The 19,967-nt window shown below is 39.5% G+C and overlaps 1 protein-coding gene across 2 annotated transcripts in view; it reads left to right on the forward strand.

Moving 5' to 3' along the window:
• The first annotated feature begins 387 nt into the window (after window positions 1-387).
• The window catches only part of nup210 (nucleoporin 210), a 32,427-nt gene continuing 12,847 nt past the window's right edge, over window positions 388-19,967 (forward strand). For both annotated transcript variants that reach the window (XM_011477292.3, XM_011477293.3), the window contains exons 1-28: window positions 388-999; window positions 2,178-2,317; window positions 3,856-3,987; window positions 6,333-6,429; window positions 6,618-6,768; window positions 6,871-7,003; window positions 7,164-7,322; window positions 7,480-7,548; window positions 7,630-7,736; window positions 7,939-8,079; window positions 8,179-8,316; window positions 8,541-8,696; window positions 9,994-10,192; window positions 11,945-12,090; window positions 12,826-13,044; window positions 13,121-13,294; window positions 16,012-16,204; window positions 16,387-16,493; window positions 16,618-16,722; window positions 17,108-17,209; window positions 17,344-17,472; window positions 17,672-17,799; window positions 17,881-18,016; window positions 18,091-18,153; window positions 18,728-18,907; window positions 18,991-19,071; window positions 19,162-19,293; window positions 19,770-19,928. In XM_011477292.3, coding sequence (XP_011475594.1) covers window positions 842-999; window positions 2,178-2,317; window positions 3,856-3,987; window positions 6,333-6,429; window positions 6,618-6,768; window positions 6,871-7,003; window positions 7,164-7,322; window positions 7,480-7,548; window positions 7,630-7,736; window positions 7,939-8,079; window positions 8,179-8,316; window positions 8,541-8,696; window positions 9,994-10,192; window positions 11,945-12,090; window positions 12,826-13,044; window positions 13,121-13,294; window positions 16,012-16,204; window positions 16,387-16,493; window positions 16,618-16,722; window positions 17,108-17,209; window positions 17,344-17,472; window positions 17,672-17,799; window positions 17,881-18,016; window positions 18,091-18,153; window positions 18,728-18,907; window positions 18,991-19,071; window positions 19,162-19,293; window positions 19,770-19,928 — 3,834 coding nt within the window. In that variant the 5' untranslated portion in view covers window positions 388-841. The remainder of the gene's footprint in view (window positions 1,000-2,177; window positions 2,318-3,855; window positions 3,988-6,332; window positions 6,430-6,617; window positions 6,769-6,870; window positions 7,004-7,163; window positions 7,323-7,479; window positions 7,549-7,629; window positions 7,737-7,938; window positions 8,080-8,178; window positions 8,317-8,540; window positions 8,697-9,993; window positions 10,193-11,944; window positions 12,091-12,825; window positions 13,045-13,120; window positions 13,295-16,011; window positions 16,205-16,386; window positions 16,494-16,617; window positions 16,723-17,107; window positions 17,210-17,343; window positions 17,473-17,671; window positions 17,800-17,880; window positions 18,017-18,090; window positions 18,154-18,727; window positions 18,908-18,990; window positions 19,072-19,161; window positions 19,294-19,769; window positions 19,929-19,967) is intronic.

A 19,967-nucleotide genomic window follows, 5' to 3' on the forward strand; every position in this document is an offset into this window, starting at 1 on the left:
GTGGACCCCTTGAGAAAGATTAAATGGTTAAATTTGCTTTAGTTGTTTTTAATGTTGATTTCCAGATGTGAATGGAATGGTCCTGTACTTGAAATTTAATAAAAAATATTTTGTGCCCAAAAATTGCTTTTGTGTGGCCACCAATTAAAATTTTAATAATATTTTGTCTGCCAAAATTAGAATTTGCATGCACAAAAATTATTTTGTGCTAACAAATGAATAACGTGTGTGCACAAAATGCTAATCTGAGCAAACAATTTCGTTTTTCTTTTCAATGTCATGTCCAGGGTACAAGGGCCCCGGAAAAATCACTTCAACTGTGGAAATTGTGCTTCTGTACCTTTAAGAGCAAACTCCAAGCCCGCCCCGTGGTCTGTGACGTCATTCTACTCCCGGCATGCTCACTGGAAGTCCAATTATTGCTAATGGCGGGTATTGTATGAAATATAGGTATTTTGAGCTAATGCTTACGAACCAGTTGTGTTACTCCGTTACAGTAGGTTTCTATTTAATGTCCAGTTTGCATAGTTGTGTTTAAATTAGTTGCTGGTTTTAAATAAGAACGTTAGAGGACTTTGTTAGTTGTTACCACCAACATGCGGCGACATTGATTGTATGAAGTAAATGTGAAACTGCAACGGGACGGAACTGTAGCGTTAGCCTCATTGGCGGCTATGTTAGGTAGCAGTGAAGATAACCTTTTAGATAAAAGTGCAACATCACAGCAGTAATACTCAACTCCATGAGCTGGAAAGAATATAGCCAAAACCCAACAAGTAGTAGATTCATAAAAATCTCTGAGCATTGCCCCTGATAAATCCTTGAGACCCGCAAATCGGAAATGAACCTGTTTAAACTTCCATTTTTGTTAACGGCAGTATTAGCCGTGGTCGTTGTGGACGGTACTTCTAAGCTAAGTATCCCAAAAGTTTTACTCCCGCTCGCTAGAGGTACATTAATCAACTTCACGTTGGAAACCACTGACGGCTGTTACAGATGGTAAGTAATTATACTGTAAAGCCTCTGCAGGGGGGGGGGGACTGATGGTGTGAGACCACGTGCTTAACATGTATGTGTGTATAATAATATTACCATAAATAAAATAGACACAAAGCCTTCCATTACACAATTATCATTACCTTATAATTTAATAGTACCCGATGTAGCTGAACGGTTAAGCAAATTATTAAATGATATTTCTACCTAACCGTATGCTTTAGCTTACTAGTTAAGATCATTTGAAGCTTTTCTCATCATGTTCAATTAAGACAACTTAATATATATTTTTTAAAGTGAGTGTTAAAAGAAAAAGGAAATAACAAATGGGAAATTTCCCCCAAAAGCTACTTTAAAAAATATTTATAAATACCAGAATATAACAAAATTCTAAAGAATTAGTGGTAGAACGATGACTCAGCTTAATCAATGAATCAAATTATATTCCTGTGATCAATGATCTATCTGTCTTAGGCAAGTTGTTAATCGAATCAACCTATACCAATATAAAATCCTTTCAAAATGCAATAAATCAGTTAAATCGGTATTCAAAAATACCATTTAAATAGAGGCACTAGAGGTATGTTTATTTTTACTTAAAGGGAAAATAAAAACGTATGTCTTCTGTTATTCCTTTTACTTTTTTCTCTCAAACGGTCTTGCCTTTTGCCCGGCTGCAGTGGAAAATTATTTTTTCTCTTAATCTGTCTTGCCTGGATAAATAGAGGTTATTAAAAGTAAATAAATAACATGTATAAACAACTAAGTATCATCGCAGCAGACAAAACATGATCAAGCCATCGTTACAGTCCAGTCTGTGACCATTCCGCTTGTATTGTGTTTATATATATTATCTTGCAAGAAATAGAAGGGAATCTGGAAACCTTTACCGGTACTGTTTTCAGTACCCAAGTATTTATCTTTGAGTTACATGGGTTGAATTTTTGGCTGAAAATGTCCTGGATCAATTTTGGATCATTGATTCGGATCGTTCAAAATGACCTATATCAACTGTGAATCGGATTGGGAACCACAAATTATGATCGGAATTGAATCGTTGTTAAAAAAATCATTACATCCCTATAAAGAATAATTGGAAGAAGATCATTGATGTTATAACATTATTTTTTAAAACAAAATGTGGCAACTGCAACTATGTCTGCCATCCTTCCATCTTTTAGGTCTTCCACCAGACCAGAAGTGGCAAGCATCCAGGCTGCTGACGAGGACCTCAGCAGAGGGTGCTCCCGCAGAGCCGTTGTCCAAGCACTCTCCACTCAACCCTCCAGACTCACCAGCATCATTCTGGCCGAAGATGTTGGTAAATACAAAAATGTGGTCTGGGGTTTACGGTAGAAAGGATGAAGTCACTAGTTATCTCTTGTCCTCTGGAAAGCAATTTTCTGATTGGTGTTAAAAAAAAACAAAAAACAAAAAAACTCAGAAATTCCATAAGTAAGTGGTTTGTGATGATAATCTGGAAAATCTGGAATGAATGTAGCCTCGTCTGTCTACTGACCCTGACGTGTTACGTGGGAGAATTTGTTTAATATCTCTCAGGAAGCTTGATTGTCTTCAATTTTTTGTTTTTTCTCTGTTGCTTACAATGTAAAACAATTAATTTTAAGAATTGTAACATTTTTACAAGAATTTCAGGTAGAAGTTTAATTTTCTTTCTATATTGATGCAAACTTCTTAAAACTGCATTATCACTTAAAGCACCCTATCGGAAAATGTTAGTTGTTTTTAGTAGGGATGCCACCGTTTTTGGTTTCCCGTTAAAAACCCAAACTTTGTTGCACCATTGAACCCAATCGTGTGGAAAGTTTATAGTTGCATCCTTACTATTTATCAGTGTGTTCACATTGAACGTGACAGACATTTGCTGTGCAAATTAAGGGAAGACGTATTATTTGTTGTTTTATTACCTTACACCAGGGGCTTAGAATAAACCAACTGAAAGGTTTTTCTCAGTTGATTCTTGCCTAACAAAATAAAAAATAAAAGATCTGAATTTTATCTGTTTGTTCTTTTGTTAATTTAGTGAACATAAATGGCATATCAAACTAAAACAAAACTGTGACCAAAAAATCTAGGTTTGAACTGAATTGTGAAGAAAGCATATGCTGCATCCTTGGTTTTTTACAATGAAGAGCTATGATGGTAGAATGGCTACTATTGTGGATGAATTTGTTTTTATGAAATACTCATCCAAAATGATTTTAGGCTGGTTGTCACTAATGGATATAACTGTTCTTTCTGTCTCCTAACTAAATAATCATTTGATCAGCAGCTCCTTCTGGGTGGCCCAATAGTTCTTTGGTAGTAGGGCGAATGCGGCCTAAAAATTTGGTATAAAATGCTGACTGATTATTTTTGTTTTTAAACATTATTTGAGTTCCTCTGTTTATGTTTGAGCTACATTACAAAAAAGGAAAGAAACTAGAATTACCTAATAGATACTAATATAAATGTAGGTCACATTTCTAAAGTTGTAGTTTATTTATCTCCATTTTTTTCCCAATTGTGAGATGCAAAGACCTTTGAAAACTGGAAAATCTGCCACATTGGGTCTTTCACCAATATATCAGAATAAGTTCTAATCAAAGGAAAACCAAAGCAGTCTATAAACTGCCACTACACACTTTGAATTTGGCCTGATTCACTCTTCCTGCATTTAATCTCTCTCCTTCAAAAGCTTATTTGTCTGTTGAACAATACCACAACATGTAAATTGACTGATAACTGCAGGGCACTCTGCCAGGAGCCTGTTAGTAGCTGTCACACTCCTCTGGTCATTTGCATGCTTCTCTGCTTACCTGCATCCTTTTTTTCTCCTCCTCCTCCACTGTATTGCAGTCACAGGTCAGGTCCTGCGCTGTGACGCTATTGTCGATGTCATTAGTGAAATCCAGATTGTGTCCACAACCAGAGAGCTACATCTGGAAGATTCACCACTGGAACTCAAAATTCATGCACTGGATTCTGAAGGTAAGATCCCTGCAAATCACATCAAGTGATTTTACTTTCCACCCTAAGTGGAAAACTAATGATGTTATTCCCAAGTAAATGCTCTTTTCTGATCAAGAGTAATTTACAGAATGCATGTAATCACTCAGTTTCCAGCTGTGTGGTGTCTGCATTGTTTATCAGTCGGTCTAGAAACTTGGGAGAAACGAATGGGCCAGCTCCAGGCTCCTTTCTTAAGTCTGCCACTCTGAGGTGGCTGTTTGTTCTGCGTGACTAGTTCCATTTGGGACAAACACACTTAGTTTAATGAGCTGAAACTATAGCCTGATTCTTTTTGATGATGGCTCCAGGCTCTGGTGTTTTGTTGTGTTTTGTTTGCTTTGGTGTAGGAGTACATTTCACATTCTTCAGATGGAGGAAATTGTAAAATGTCTCGACTGCATCCATTAATGGATTTTTTTTCTTGGTTTCTCTAGCCAGAAGCTTTCAGATGACAATAATCTGTATTTAGCATACACTCAGCCACAACGCCTTCCTCCTGCTGCTTCATAGATTAAGAACCTATGTAAATATTCTGCATTGTACATTAGAGGCAAATCCCACTTCTATCATGGAGACTAAGTTATACTTTCCCCAACTTCTTTTTGCCTAAAAGAGACAATTCTTCAAAAATAAAAATACTTAACCACAGCTGCAGGGCTGTGGTGCCGTACGGCCGCCCCACCCTGAAGGTTGAGTGCAGGTTCGATTCCTGCCTTGCCCGCCTATGTGTCGAAGTGTCCTTGGGCAAGACACTGACCCAGCGTGAATGGGACTGTGACTGTTTAGTGTTTTGGGCCTTTGAGCAAGGTAGGACAAAAAAAGCACTATACAAATTAAACGCCATTCACCATTTTGAAGAAAATAGACAAAGCTACTCTACAGTATGTCAGTATTTAGGGAAGTCAGCTATTTCAGAGTACATGTATTGTTTACAACCTGAAGAATTGTTTAAAATGCCTATATCATGCTTTTCTTAAGCCTTTCAGAGTAAACTACGTCCATAGACATAATATATTACCTTTGCAAACTAAAGAAAGATCTTTAAGTAAATACTAGTTATTTTCGTAACCCTTTATCTAACCTGGAAGTAAGACGACTCGATCTCTGAGGCACCGGCTTTCACTCTGTTTCACGATGTTAGCCTAGAGACGGCCTTGGCAGCTTATCTGCGTTTCGCCCACAGACTGAAATAAAAAAATCTGTCATTCCTTATTTAAACTAGAAACATTTTGACCAACTGAACCATTTGATGCTGATAAAAATAATTCAATCAATAAATAATATTAAATGTAAATTAATGTGAAACATTAACACAGCAGCACCAATATATTTAATGTTTTAGTCTAAAGAAATGGGTAAAAAACATTGTGCATATTTTTTTTCAAAATAATCGATTGTTTATTTATGATCTCATAAAGTGCAGTTGTTTTACTGCATTACCTGCTGACTTTATGTCAAATACTGACACCAACTAAACGACAGGCAGACAAAGAATACATTTATGGAAAATAAAGACGCGTCATCAAAATGTCTACAATAGTTGATAAAGAATGACATTATTAGCATGAGCTGAGTCATCTAAAGGCACATGATGATCCTGGTGTTGCGCAACAGAGGCAGCTGTCCGCGTGCGCGTTCCACCACGCAGCCTGAGCCCACTACCCCTCCCCTCCCCTCTCCTCACACACACGCAGCCGTGTGTGACAGGAGACAGGACCACCTGCAGGGACGGCAGTTCACAGGTTTCAGGCTGTTACAAACTCGGTGTTAGAACAGATAATAGGTAACCAGCAGTGGTGCAGATTTTTTTTCCAAGCCCTGAGCCGCTGTCACCGCAGCCCCCCTGTTTCGCCTTGAGCAATAGCCCATATTACCTATTCCTTAAAACCACTACTACTGCGCGCCCCTGGAATCAGCGCGCCCCACTTTTTGAGAAGCACCGGGCTAAGGGCAGGGATGTTAAGTTTATTAAGCAGCTATTGTATTTTATAAATGATTTTATGTTTTGTACAATTGGTGAAGCCCGATGAAACAACTGTGTGGTAATATGGGCTATATAGATGAAGCAAATGCTCTGCTGAAACTATGTCTTAGAAAGTGACTGTTTTTTTTTTTATCTTGGCCAAAAACGGCTTAATCATAATTCAAAGACCACTAGGAAGGCTTTTACAACAGCTCAAAAGATAATCGCAGTGGAACTTTGAGGCCAGATATAACTTTTGGAAGCAAAGCTTAAGGGTAGAAAAAGGTCCTACATTTCTGCTTTCTTGTCTTTGATATCTATTTTTATTATTAGCCTAATGACATGTTTTCTATGTTTTCAGGAAACACATTTAGCACGCTCGCAGGGCTTGTGTTTGACTGGTCCTTCGTGAAGGATATAGATGTGAATGGATTCCCTGACTCTTACAACTCATTACGGTGAGCTTCACCCTGTTAATTCCACTGTCAAATTGTCTTTAAAGGCTGCCAAGACTTTCTAGAATGATCTAGCTATCTATCTGCCTGGAATTTCTTTGGAGATGAAATATTCTTGAAAGAAGATGCAAGAGACAAGACTCCACTAATCTCCACTGAGACTGTTATTCTTGCCTCTTTCTCTTCTAAAGGGTACTTAAGTTCTCTGAGTCCACATACACTCCTCCTGCATACATATCTGAAATGGAACGCGTTGGGAAACAAGGTGATATAATTCTGGTGTCAGGACTGAAAACGGGACATGCCAAGCTGAAAGCTAAAATACAGGAATCCCTGTATAAGGTAAGCTCTACAGCAGAACGCTACAGAAAGAGTTGGAACTTGTAACCGCTAATTCTGGTCATTGAGAGCATGCTTTTTGTATTTGTGGCACCTTTACCACAGGATGTGGGTGCTGCAGAAGTGAGACTGCTGATCTTGGAGAACATCCTGCTTAGCCCTGCGCATGACATCTACTTGCTGGCAGGAACTTCCATCCATTACAGAGTTCTGAAGATAAGACAGGGCACAATCACAGGTCTGATTATTGTGGAGTTCATTGTTTATTTTTTTCCTTGAAAACATTGAAGTTGTTTCATAGAAGTAAAAAATAAATACTTGTGTCTGTGACATTTGCTGTCTTTTGTTTCAGCTTAAAAGCATCTTTCACGCTTAATAATTCATTTGTTTTTGTTCAGAGCTCTCCATGCCGTGTGATCAGTATGAGCTGCACCTTCAGAACAGCGTGGCGGTGCCTGCTGGAAGTCAGGATGCTCCTGTGGCCAGTCTGGATCAAAGCACATCCACAGTGACAGGACTTCAGTTGGGACACATTAATGTGGTGTTGGATCACAAGAGTATCCTTCTGTCAAAGCACAACACTTCTGCGTGCTTTGTTCTTAACATGGTACAGATAGATGTTCTCACTAGACAGAATAAATATAAAAAAGCTAAGTTTAGAGTTACTATTGCCAGAAAAATTCACCTAAATTTTCCTTAGCGGTATATCTGAAGGCCTTCGAATGCAGGGAGTGTCTCGCCTCCCTAACAGCACTCTATATGTTGTTGAACCAGGCTACCTAGGTATGTTTTCTCCCTTCATGAGAACTATTTCAGTGTTTAAATGTGTATCTGACTTGTTTCTTTTTCCTCTTGTTTGCTCAGGCTTTAAAATTCATCCAGGAGATAGTTGGGTTCTTGAAACAGGCAGAAAATATGATATTTTCATTGAAGTGTTTGATAAATCTGGCAACAAAATCTATCTCTCTGATGTAAGTACACGCTGGAGAACCAATGTGTGTTTTTTTTGTGTGGACATGCACTTGTTCTGTGAATAATTGACATTTTTGTGCAAATGTGTACAGCAGTTTTAAAAATCTGACAATAGATTGTGTAAAGAATCTTAGCTTTTTTTCCAAAATCTTTTCAGCTGTGAGTAGAATCAAATGTTTGGGTAAACTTTTTTTGTTTTAGAATATCCGCATCAGAACTGTTTTTGCTGAGGAGTATTTTGAAGTCCTGCATTCCAGTAAAAATGGATCTTATCATTACGTCAAAGCCCTCAAAGATGGCCTAACTCTTATTGATGCCACGCTAAGAGCTGTGGAGGATGACGTGAGTTGATCTGCAGCTTTCACCGTTATCAGCTTGGATTTCTTGCTGAGCGTCACAGCAGACGTAAGTAAAGATCTTGTGTCTTGTGCTGTGTTGCAGAGAGGACGGGTCCACGATCTCACCAACCCCGTTCACAATGAACAAGATGTGGAAATATATAACCCTATAGTTCTAAGACCGAGTATTCTCACTTTTCCTTGGCAGCCCAAAGTGGGAGCTTATCAGTACACAATAATGGTTTGTTTTCCTTTTCAGACCTGACTCTTGAATAGCGTTGAACCCATCAAAACACAGAAGAAACAAAATTATGAACCTTTGTACTAATTATACTTTGGCAGTTATCTCTGTTCATTAAAAAATGCTATTTTTCATCTTTTCTTAGTACACAAAATAAATGTGAGATGAAGTATATGAAGTGCCATTTGTTTGCTCATAATTACTCTTCACTGGGCTCATGGCAGGCGACGGGTGGGAGTGGAAATTTCAGCTGGACCTCATCCAATACCGCTGTCGCCACAATGACTGTGAAAGGAGTGATGACTACAGCCAGCGACAAAGGTGTCAGTGTGGTTTATGCTCACGATCTCCGGAACCCACTGCACTTCGGACAAATGAAGGTAAAGAGGGGCCGCGTTGGAGCACTGCTTCTACTCCAGTTTAAGCCGTTTTAAAGAACATAAACTGAATTGATTAATCTGTTTACTACTTTAACATATTACTATTAACTATTCACTTTTATTGCTTCTGTTATTATTTTTTCAAGAAATATTCCAAATATGTTCACATTTGGGCCTTTTTTGTTTGTAATCCTGAAATAGCACAGAATCTCCTTAGAGGGAAGCTGTGTCAGCCCTGGTGTTGTGTCTGACAGAATAGCCTACAGATGGACAGCGAAGGTCACAACATTGAAATTAGGCAGAACATGTGCAACGCAATCTATCGGTTGTGTGCACTCCTTCAGCTGGCCTTGTGTGGAACCTGTGGTTGCATTTTTAAAGGAGAAGATCACTCAGACCCTCTGCAGACTGCAACCGTAACCTTCTATTAGGAGCTTTTATGTTCAAAAGAAACCTGTATCTACACAACAGTGTCAGTACAGAAAGTGAAACATCAGTATATAGGCTCTTGTGCTTCTTTTTCTTTTGCTTTTTTTGATGTTCGAGCATTTAATTGGCAAACTCAATTGACCACAGCCTTGAAATATGATGCAGATTTTTCTACTTAAAAAAACAAAAGTTTAGATAGCCTGATTTTGGGTGCCAAAACTGCAAGACTACCGTATCAATTTGTTGCTTTAAAACCTTGAAAATCTCCTTAAAGTTCTGATATATTCTGTCAAAAGGATGATCATATCTTCCAACCATCTGCCATCCATTTCTCTCTAATGTTCAGTGTTCTATTATTAAACAAAGCCAAAGCAGCTCAGCCAAACATGAGGCATTTTTATTCCATTACGTTTTTTTTTTCCTGCTTTGCTTCTTTGCCCTTTCTGTGCATGACAGCATGACAGTGTTAGCAGGAGCTGGCCTCTCGCTCAGCCCAGCACTAAAGCACTCTACACTGGACAGCAGCATGTTTGCCAGGGGGGGGTTTAAAGGATCTACTTGTAGGACAAGCATCAGTCACTATGGGACCAAAAGCGTTCTAAAGAATTTCTGGGAAGACTCATTTAAAAAGGGTCATCAGGATTTTTTTAAGTTGAATAATTTTTGCCTTTATTTTCCAAAGCATTGTGGGGAAAAAGTTAACTTGTGTCATGTTTATGATAAAGTGTTGATAGAGGTAGAGTTTGATTCTGTAACTCGCATAATTGTTTTTGTAAAGACAGTCAATCATAAAGAAAATCTAAAAACGAACATTTTACACACACATCTATGTTTTCTTATCTTTAACGTCTCCCCCCACATTTTCTAGGTGTACGTTGTTGAGCCTGTTGCCATGGACTTTGCTCCTTGCGCAGTAGAGGCCAGATTGGGCCAAGTTCTGGATCTGCCCCTCAGGATTTTTGGACTGCTGGAGGAGTTTGAGAACGAGCGAGTGATGCTGAGTGACTGCTCCCACTTTGAACTGCTGGTTGCAGAGGAGACACGAGACGTCTTTGAACTCCTGGATGGTAAAACCCCAAAGCAATCGTATGCAGAATAATTATACAAAATTGTGTGGAAAATAAAGCAAGAGAAATATGATGAATACAATTTTTTTTTAAGATTTGCCATTTACCATGTTATCCAAAAAAATGCTTTTTGTTTGGAGATATGGGTTAGCATTTGCAGCCCTGAAAAAACACATTAATCTCTTATTTAGTAAAAAATAAACTTTTAACCTTTTTATATGGAGACATTTTTTGTTCCAAACACAACTGACCATTTATTTTTGTTCATTCTAAGTGCCCTTAACAAATATGAATTGGGATAACAGACTGTTGGAAGAAACCAAAAGGAAAGAAAAAGCTTGGTTTTTTGTTCTTTTTATTTTTTTTTAATATGTAAAATTCTTTTATTTTTATTTTTTGTTCCCTGCTTTTGCGATAACATTTTGATTTGTAGCTAGAGCAGGGAATTCATTACAATTCAATTCATATTTTTTTATATAGCCCAATATTACAACGCAGTTGTCTCAACGGGCTTCACACCGGTAATTGGGAACAGGTGGAGAAGCTAGAGAGGTGGAGGTTTGCCCTGGAAAGGAGAGGACTGAAGGTTAGCTGCAGTAAGAGAGAGTACATGTGTGTGTGTGAATGTAAATGTAACCTCACGAAGAGTGAGGTTACAGGGAGAAAAGAGAAAGAAGGTGGAGTATTTTAAGTATCTAAGGTCGGCGGTCCAGAGTAATGGAGAGTGTGGAAAAGAAGGGCAGAGGTGAGTGCAGGCAGCTTGGAATGGGTAGAGAAAAGTGTCAGGTATGAAGTGTGATAGAAGAGTTTCCGCTCAAATGAAAGGAAAGGTGCGCAAAACTGCCATGCTGTTCGACCTACATACAGCGGGACTAAGGAGATGACAGGAAGTAGACCTGGTGGTAGCAGAGATGAAGATGGTGAGGTTCTCATTGGGAGTGACCAGGATGGATAATACCAGGAATGAGTAAATCAGAGGCACAGCCCCATTTGGAGGGTTTGGAGATAAAGTCAGAGAGGTCAGACTGAGAGGGTTCAGACATGTTCGGAGCAGAGACGGTGAAGATATTGGTAGAAGGCTGCATAGTCTAGAGCTGCTAGGTAAGAAGTATAAAGGAAGACCAAAGAAGAGATGCAGTGAATGAATATGTGAAGGTAGTAGAGGATGGAGAACACCGAGTTAGATGGAGGAGGCTGATTTGCTGTGCCGACCCCTGAAGGGAAGAGCCGAAAGAAAAAGTGGTATTTTTAATTCTGGTATCTGCCAGCTTTTCTTAAACGTGGCGGCTGCTCATAAATCTTTAATCTTTTTTATTTTCAATCTTTCTAGTTTCTCATGAATATAGTAGAGTCATACTTCTCTGTACTTCTATGTTTTTACAAGGAGAGTTGAGGTAAAGACAAGGAAACATAGCTGTTGGATAATACAAATTGGTTAAACTTTAAAAGTCTTCTCAGAGTTCTTCCATTAAAGTAAAATAACTCTTTATAGTTTTAGATCCAATTATATAATTTATCAGAATGCATTTATGTGCAGGATGTTTCTGGATTTCATCTTGGATTTTCCAATTATTATTTAGAAAGTGCAGAGAGAAAATTAATGAAACCTGTCGACACCCTATTGAGTTGAAGATTAAAGGGATTGATGAGAGTTCCTGGCAACAAAAGATGCCTTTTTTTCTTGTTACATAATATGTTTTTTGATTAATCTTCACTATTTGTCATTGACCATTCTGGTGCTGTCCTTTCTAGGGAGGCTGGCTCCAGGCCAGGATCACTGCAGTGGAGTCAGAGCCAAGGCCTTAAGTCCTGGGTACACTGTACTTACCGTCAGCTACACTCATGGCAACATTCATCTCAGTGCCAAGATCACCATAGCTGCATATCTTCCTCTCATAGTGAGTCTTCAGCTCTTATTCTGTCAGGAATCAACTTTGAGCATCATCCTTTTCTCTTTTTAGAACACTTTTTTTTTCTTGGCAACGTGTCTGAGGCAACCCAACTTTTTTACTGTGTATGTCAGATGTGAGCTGTATTGAAATCTTGATTTTTGTGGCACATTTTCCAGACAACATGGATCCACATCTGTGAACACTGACTACTTTTAATTTTGGAGGAAAATTCTGTTCATGAGACAATGACTTGTGTTTCAGAAAGCCCCCCCCAAATACACGCTATAACAAATATGATAATGAAGCGGCTAAATCTTATCAATACGATGCCACAAACACACTAGCCTCCATTTTTTTTACACATTACATTCAGATTATTTGACCAATAACATGTTGCTTGAAAAAACACTTTATGCATTTTTTATTATGGGATTTGATGGTATTCTTCAGAATGTTTCTGATGTGTCTTTGCTTGTTTTGCCCTGGCAGCCAAAGGTTGACCCAGTTTTGTCTCTTTGATGTGTAGAGCTTTGTAGTGCAGCTTAACACTTCCTCAGCTGAGCTATGTTTGAAAATATAGCAACCAAAAATATAGATACATATACTTGAAATCAGGTTAATGTTTCTTTACATTTTACATTTCATTGTCTCTTGTTTTAGTCAAATTTGATATTTTCTAAATCTGTCAAGCATCAAATGACAGAACCTTCATGTATTTTTTTTAATTATTTTTTTTCCAAGGCGGTTGATCCCGTTTCTGTGGCAGTGGTCACGTTGGGATCATCTAAGGACATGTTGTTCGAGGATGGACCTCAGCCTTGGGTTTTAGAGCCTTCAAAGTTCTTCTGCAACTTAAGAGCTGAGGATGAAACCAGTCTGAGTCTTACTCTCATCAGTCCCTCGTCCCACAGTTTTAATCACCACTTGGTTAGAGCAACCTGCATGGCCCTGGGAGAGCAGGTTGGTGGGTAAAATGTTTTTAAAAAATGTGTAATTGTTTGTGTTTTTGCTCAGATTCTGTCATCATTTTCGTCAGGTGCTGGAGGTGACTGTTGGAAATAAGGCCAGTGTGACTAATCCTTATCCTGCTGTTGAGCACGCAGTAGTTAAGTTTGTTTGCGCCCCTCCATCACGCCTCACGCTGCTGCCAATTTATAGCAGCCCACAGCTGGACCTGACCTGCCCACTCCTGCAGCAGAATAAGCAAGTGGTACGTATGGGGTCTTCTCAATGCGTTCAGACAGCTTTGCTTTGCTGTATTTTGCTTTGAAAATTGCTCTCATAACTGCAGTTATAGGAAAAACACCTGCTGTATCTTTTCAAAATAAAACCACTTCTATTGTAGGTGCTTCAAGAAATGATCTTAGTTCGCCTTTGATAGAATAATATGTTGCCTCTTATGCTAATATTACTCATTCATCTTCTAAACCCATTTTGTCCCTTTCTGGGTCACGGGGCTGCTGGAGCCTATCCCAGCCACTCATGGGCGGAGGCAGGGCACATCCTGGACAGGTCACCAGTCTGTCACAGGGCCATAAATCACACACCCATACACACTAGAATTCACACCTAGGGGCATTTTAGAGTAACCAATTACCTTCGAAGCATGTTGTTGGATGTTGGGAGGAAGCTGGAGTCCCCAGAGAAAACTCACGCATGCACGGGGAGACCAAGCAAATTTCAAACAGAAAGGTCCCCCATTGGTGTTCTGTTTTGAGTCCCCCAGCTGGGACTTGAACTGGTAGCCTTCTTGCTGTGAAGCAAGAGCGCTAACCACTGCGCCACCATGCAGCCTCTGTTAATATTTTATTTTTCTTTATTTTTTCTGTTAATATTACATTTTTATTATTTCTCTTGACTAAATCACATTTGGATTTTTTTCTTCTTGCATTTGCTTTTTGTCAAACCTTTGAAATTTTTAATGTGAAAAGTGGACTTACGGTTAGTTTTAATAGTAATCTCTGCATTGCAGTATCTCATATATAATGTTAAAATGATCTAAACATCAGTGCTGATTTGTTAAAGACAGTTAAGTTTTTATTATGTTCAGTTGGGTAGAAAAAATTAATTGTGAATAAAAAGAGATGATCCAAGATGAGAAGCAGCTTTGATAAATGAGTTTAGACTTTTATGGTTCTGTTTTATTCACAGTTTTCATGAAAGACTTTTGGACCATTATGTACTTACATTCACACCTCTTCTTCCTGGTAAAGTGCAGCCACTTCACCATGTTCACTGCAATTATAAAAGTTCTTGTAAATCCAAAGAGCAATTTCAGAATAAAAAAGAAAAGCGTAACTTCGGAAGAGATCTATTTACTATCTAGTTTGTTTAAATAACATTTCTAAAAGATGTTTTTCAGCTTAAGTGTGATCAAGTATAAAGATTTAGTGCTTATGTAGGACTAGTACCGTAAATTCCGGACTACAAAGCGCACCCGATTTCAAGCCGCACCCACCCATATTCACGTGTTTGACTGCTTTTATACATACACAAGCCGCGTCAGAGTACAAGCCGCGCATGTGTTAGCCGATATTGTCATTCAGACAGATCACGCCCAGCATCCCAGAGTGAGTGCAATTTGTTAGCACATTGTGGGTGGTGCCAGTTTTGACTCTGGGTCACGTATTTGAGTGTATAGACATCTGTCAAACAGCATGGACCTATATTCTGTTCACAAGTCCCTCAGTTATGGTGTTTTTATTTCATTTTTTTTTTACTTATTGACAATCTAGGTATCTAACATAAAATTACAAACAGTAACCATATAATCAACATTACATCCCTCAGTTATAATGAGGAAATTTACATCCGCGATTCCACATTTCCCATGAGTCTTAGGGGCTAAAGGCGGGGCCAACGCCCGGCTCGCCATTCTGTTGCACGTGTTTAAGAATTAGCAAGTAGCAGCAGTGCATGGAGGGGTGAACGGGAAAAGCTCTCCTTCCGCTTGTGTCGCGGCAGCGTTGTGGGAGTAACAGGACTGGTTAGAAAACACAACGGTAAAATAAAGCAGCGGCGACTGAAAAGCGCGCGCCTCAGCGCGATACGCGCGCCTCAGTGCGGCGCGTGCGTCAGAATTCAGAAGCCTCTGCACTCCGCGGACGCCTCTGCGCTCCGCTCCCGCCCCGCGCGCTCCTTGTCTCCCCTTCCTATCTACTCCGACACCTCTTGCCAGGGCAGCTTCAAGGAGGAGCACTTCGTCCCCGTTGCGCCGGTGGACGGAGCAAATCGCTTCTGTGCAAAGCAATCGGACTTAATACTGTACGTTTTGTGTATGAGGGGCGGATGCGTTGTTACGTGTGGGAGCCATCAGACTGCCATCGGCCCCGCAGCTCAATCAGCAGGAGAAGATGTCTCCAGCTCACACGGAGGCTGTGAGTTTTTCAAAGCAAAATTCCGCTTTTACGGTTTCCTTAGAAACCGTACATGGAGTGTAAATTCACTCCATGCGCTGTTCTCTCCGTCACGCAGCAAACCGGCTTTTCCAAACCCGTTGGTGACGGTGGACTTTTTTACGCTGCTTTTAACGATTGCTTTTAACTTGAAAGCTTCATCATAATGTAGCGGCGATCACGTGCACGTTGGGTCTAATGGCCCCAAAGGATTCTGGGATGCGGCCGGGCATGCGTGTTTCATTTTGTTGAACCATGACTGAAGTGTCTAAGACCTGAAGTCAAGTCCATGCTGTTTGGCTGCTAAGAGGTGTGTTGAATAAAAATGCCTCGTGCTTGGTGTTAGATAGAGAATTCAAACTATTCACTTCGAAAGTACGTACATGGCGGCCGCCAATTAAATCCATAAATTAGCCGCTTCACTGAATAAGCCGCAAGGCTGTAAGCGCAGGAAAAAAGTAGCGGCTTGTAGTCCGGAAATTACGGTACTTGTTTTAACAAATCTCGTGTTTTCATTCATTTATTTTTGCAGGTGCCAGTTTCAAATTATCGTAACCCTATTCTGAACTTGGCTGCATTTGATCATCAAGGCAGAAAGTTTGACAACTTCAGCTCACTGAGTCTTCTGTGGGAATCTACAAAGACCTCATTGGCCAGCATTGAACCCACAATGCCCATGGAGTTTCACCTGCTGGAGGAAGGCCAAAAGCAGATGAAGCTTCACGGTAAAAACATAAAATGTTTTTACCTTTTTAGCTGTTTTGTTTGGGGATAAAAATGTGAAAAATAAGGACAGTGCAGAAAAATAACATAATTGGGAACAATATGTATAATTTTTGTAGTTTTGAGAGTTATTGATGTAACTGCAGCTCACTTGTATTTTGCTTCTTGTTATTGTTTGTGTCAGGACGCCAGACAGTTCTTGTACATCAGCAAACAGGCCATGCTGCCATTACTGTGACAGCGCTTGCATACCAGGTTTCACATCTGACTGCAGCAAAGGTTCCTAGTCCAGTAAGTGTTTACATTTATCAGATTTCCACGCTAACATTCCTCGCTCCATGTTTTATTTACTGTGAAGTGGAGCGTAGCATGTATTTGTTGATGTTTCACATGTTGGACTTCCTGTTTCTGACAGTATGAGCCCTTGATGCCTGTCTCAGCCATGCTGGAGCTCCTGCTGGTGGAAGATGTAAAGGTTTCTCCTGACTTAGTGACGATATACAACCATCCAAACGTGCATGTAAGACCCTCTGTGGACTCGTCATATCTTTTGTGAGCGTCATTTTTTACTTAGGCTGGTTTCATTATTTACTGTTTTACATTGAAAAGGTACTTTCTTAAGATAGGAGACATTTTATTTATCTACTAAAAAATAACTGTTCTAACACACATTGCATTCAACACAAAAATCATAGGTGCAGCAATAAGTTGGTTGAAATGATCTCTAAAAAGCATTTTTAAAAAGTACCGGTATACATATATATAATGTAATTATTAGTTATGGCACATATTTATCCCTTAACTCAATGTAGTTGAAATGTCTGGACATACTTCACAGGGTTAGGTGAAGCAATGCATTTGTAAACTTTGCCACAAAACACTGACAGCATTTTGGAATGTTTTAGGCCAATCTGGCCCTGCAGGAAGGTTCGGGGCACTTTTATCTCAATACCAGTGCCAGAGGGATTGCAAATGTCAAATTCCAGAAGGCTCAAGGCGCAACTCAGGTGAGAAGCAACACTCACAATTATTCAACACTTTACTGCACTCTATTTTCATGTTTTTCCATAAGATTGTTGACATTATTACACCACCCCTAAAAGGTTTCTGTGTGAAACAAACTTTTCTGTCAATTTTCCAGGTTTCTCCGGTTCATCCTGGCACTGTAAATGTCATGGTGCATGACTTGTGCTTAGCTTTTCCAGTACCTGCCAAAGCCACGGTTCATGTTTCTGATATCTTGGAGGTTTATGTGAGAGTGGTAGACAAGGTCTGTTTACATAAATCTTCATTTTTTCTTGGGGTCATGGCTCCACTTGGTTAGATAGTCTATCAGTGTTGCACATATCTGAAATAACCCAGTAAAAGCCTAATTCCTGCATAAGTCTGTCATTTTTTTGTGTATTTAAGCCCCTCCTGTAAACTCAAAATATGTATCAATTTATGGGCGTTATTCATCCTGATTACAGGTGGAGATTGGCACATCTGTGAGAGCTTATGTCAGAGTTTTGGATGATAAGAAAAAGCCCTTCTCAGCGAGCTATTTCCAGTTTATGAATCTCAAACTCAATGCTGCTTCTGAAATAGTCTCTCTCAAGTAAGTAAAAGAAAAAGTGCTGTTTTGGTTTTAAGTATATGTGAACAACAACTCTATAATGTTCAAACATCTCTTCTGCAGGCCGTTACCAGAGTCCACAGAAAATGACACAGCAGTTTTTTGGGTGAGAGGAGTCTCCATTGGTCAGACCTCTCTGTCAGCTGTTGTCATGGACAAAAATGGTAGAAAAATTGCCTCTGCACCACAGCAAATTGAGGTTTGTTTCAGGCAGTTGTGTAATTTTACATCTTACAAACTTGAAGGACTGATTATATTTTGTTTTTTGATTAGGTATTTCCACCCTTTAAACTCATCCCAAGGAAAATTACTCTGCTAATTGGTGCAATGATGCAGGTATGTGTATACTATTAGTTCCCATGTTGACTGCCCACGCTTTGCCTCAGCTCATATGGTCCTTAATTTATTCCTTAGAAGAATGATTCTGGGAGATGGCATTATCTTAATTGGTTCTTGGGTAAAACATGGAGCTTTTGCTTCGTCTCTTTCTCTTATTAGAATGCATTTTCCTTCCATCCTTGAAGCCCCCAACAGTAGAGCATTTAATGCGTTTTGTGTGTGTATACAGATAAATTCCACCTTAACATCTAGTGTTAGATCCAAAGGATTCAAAGGGGTTTATTTTCATATGCACATTAAAAAAAGGTTTCCCTGTACAATGAAAATCTTACTTTGCTGTTCACTTTGAATGCCTTAAACGTTTAAGGTTAAATAAAAAAATAAGAAAAAAAACAAGAGAGAAGGATATTTACAGGATGTACTTTGACACAAAATATAAACTGTGTATCAATAAGTGAGTTAGGCAGTGAGACATTGAAAAACCAAATGTTTTTCCTCCAGTAGTCATAAAACCTTGTACTGGTAATAAAACTTAACTGAAATATGGTTTTTCTTGTTTGTGTATTTCTAGATAACATCTGAGGGTGGCCCTCAACCTCAGTCCAATATCCTTTTCTCAATCTCTAATGAAGACATGGCCACTGTTAATGCTCTGGGCCATGTCAGGGGCGTTACTGTCGGTAACGTAACAGTCACAGGAATGGTCCAGGTGGTCGATGCAGAGACTGGGAAGCTGGTCATCATATCTCAGGTAAATGTTCAACATAAACGCTGATCCTTGGGTTGTATCGTTAGCTTTTACTAATGAGACTCCTTCCGCCTTGTGCTTTTTAGGATCAAGTGGACGTAGAGGTGGTGGTTTTGACTGGCATTCGCATCAGAGCACCTATTACCAGAATGAAAACAGGAACACAGGTTTGAAGACTGTCTGTTTTGCAGTTTATTTTCTGGATCCTGCTTTCTGTGGATTATTATTCTTACTTGTTGGATGCATTTGTTTTCCAGATGCCCGTATATGTGATGGGGATGACCAATAATCAGAGCCCGCTTTCTTTCGGTAGTGTTTTACCTGGTTTAACCTTCCACTGGTCCACCACAAAGAGAGACGTTCTGGATATTCAGTCTCGACAAATTGAGGTGCCTTTACGTTTTGAGTTGATTTCCCATTTAGCCATTCATAACCTTGGGTTACACGCATTATCTAATCTGTTGGTTCAAAAATCTAGCATGTGTCTTGAAAATACAATTTGTCTAATCTAATAATTGAAATAATTTACTATTTGCTAAACGGTGCATGAAGTTTGTGGCGATGTTTCTGGTTGAGGTATTCTTCTTTTAGTCACTGGGACACTGCGACAGCTGTAGCCTCTTAATGTTGGAGACGGCTTCTGTCACTGCTTCATGCTATTTTTAGCTCTGCCTTCCTTGTGTTCCTTTTATCTGATTGACTTAAGATATATTGGCTCTGGATTACAGTGTGGTTTAGAAAACAAATGTCTGTCTTTTCTCTGCTTCCTCGACAGCCTGTTTCTCATTTCTCATCATTGTTGGGTTTTTATTTGATTAGCCGCCACTGCTGTTGTCAGTCTTATAATGGTTCCTGTCTTATCTAGGCTAACATTGACCTCCAGTCAGAACACAACTTTGGCATGACTGTGGTGGGAAGAACTCGAGGGCGGACTGGCCTTAAGGTGGTTCTGCGAGTTACTGACCCAACAGCAAAGCAGCTGGAGAGGAACCTGCTAGAGCTCAGAGATGAGATCCAGATCCAGGTACCGGAGTGTGTTTACAACTATGCTCATACCTGTCAA

The sequence above is a fragment of the Oryzias latipes genome, chromosome 7 (genome assembly GCF_002234675.1).
Source record: "Oryzias latipes chromosome 7, ASM223467v1".
Classification (NCBI taxonomy): Eukaryota; Metazoa; Chordata; class Actinopteri; order Beloniformes; family Adrianichthyidae; genus Oryzias; species Oryzias latipes.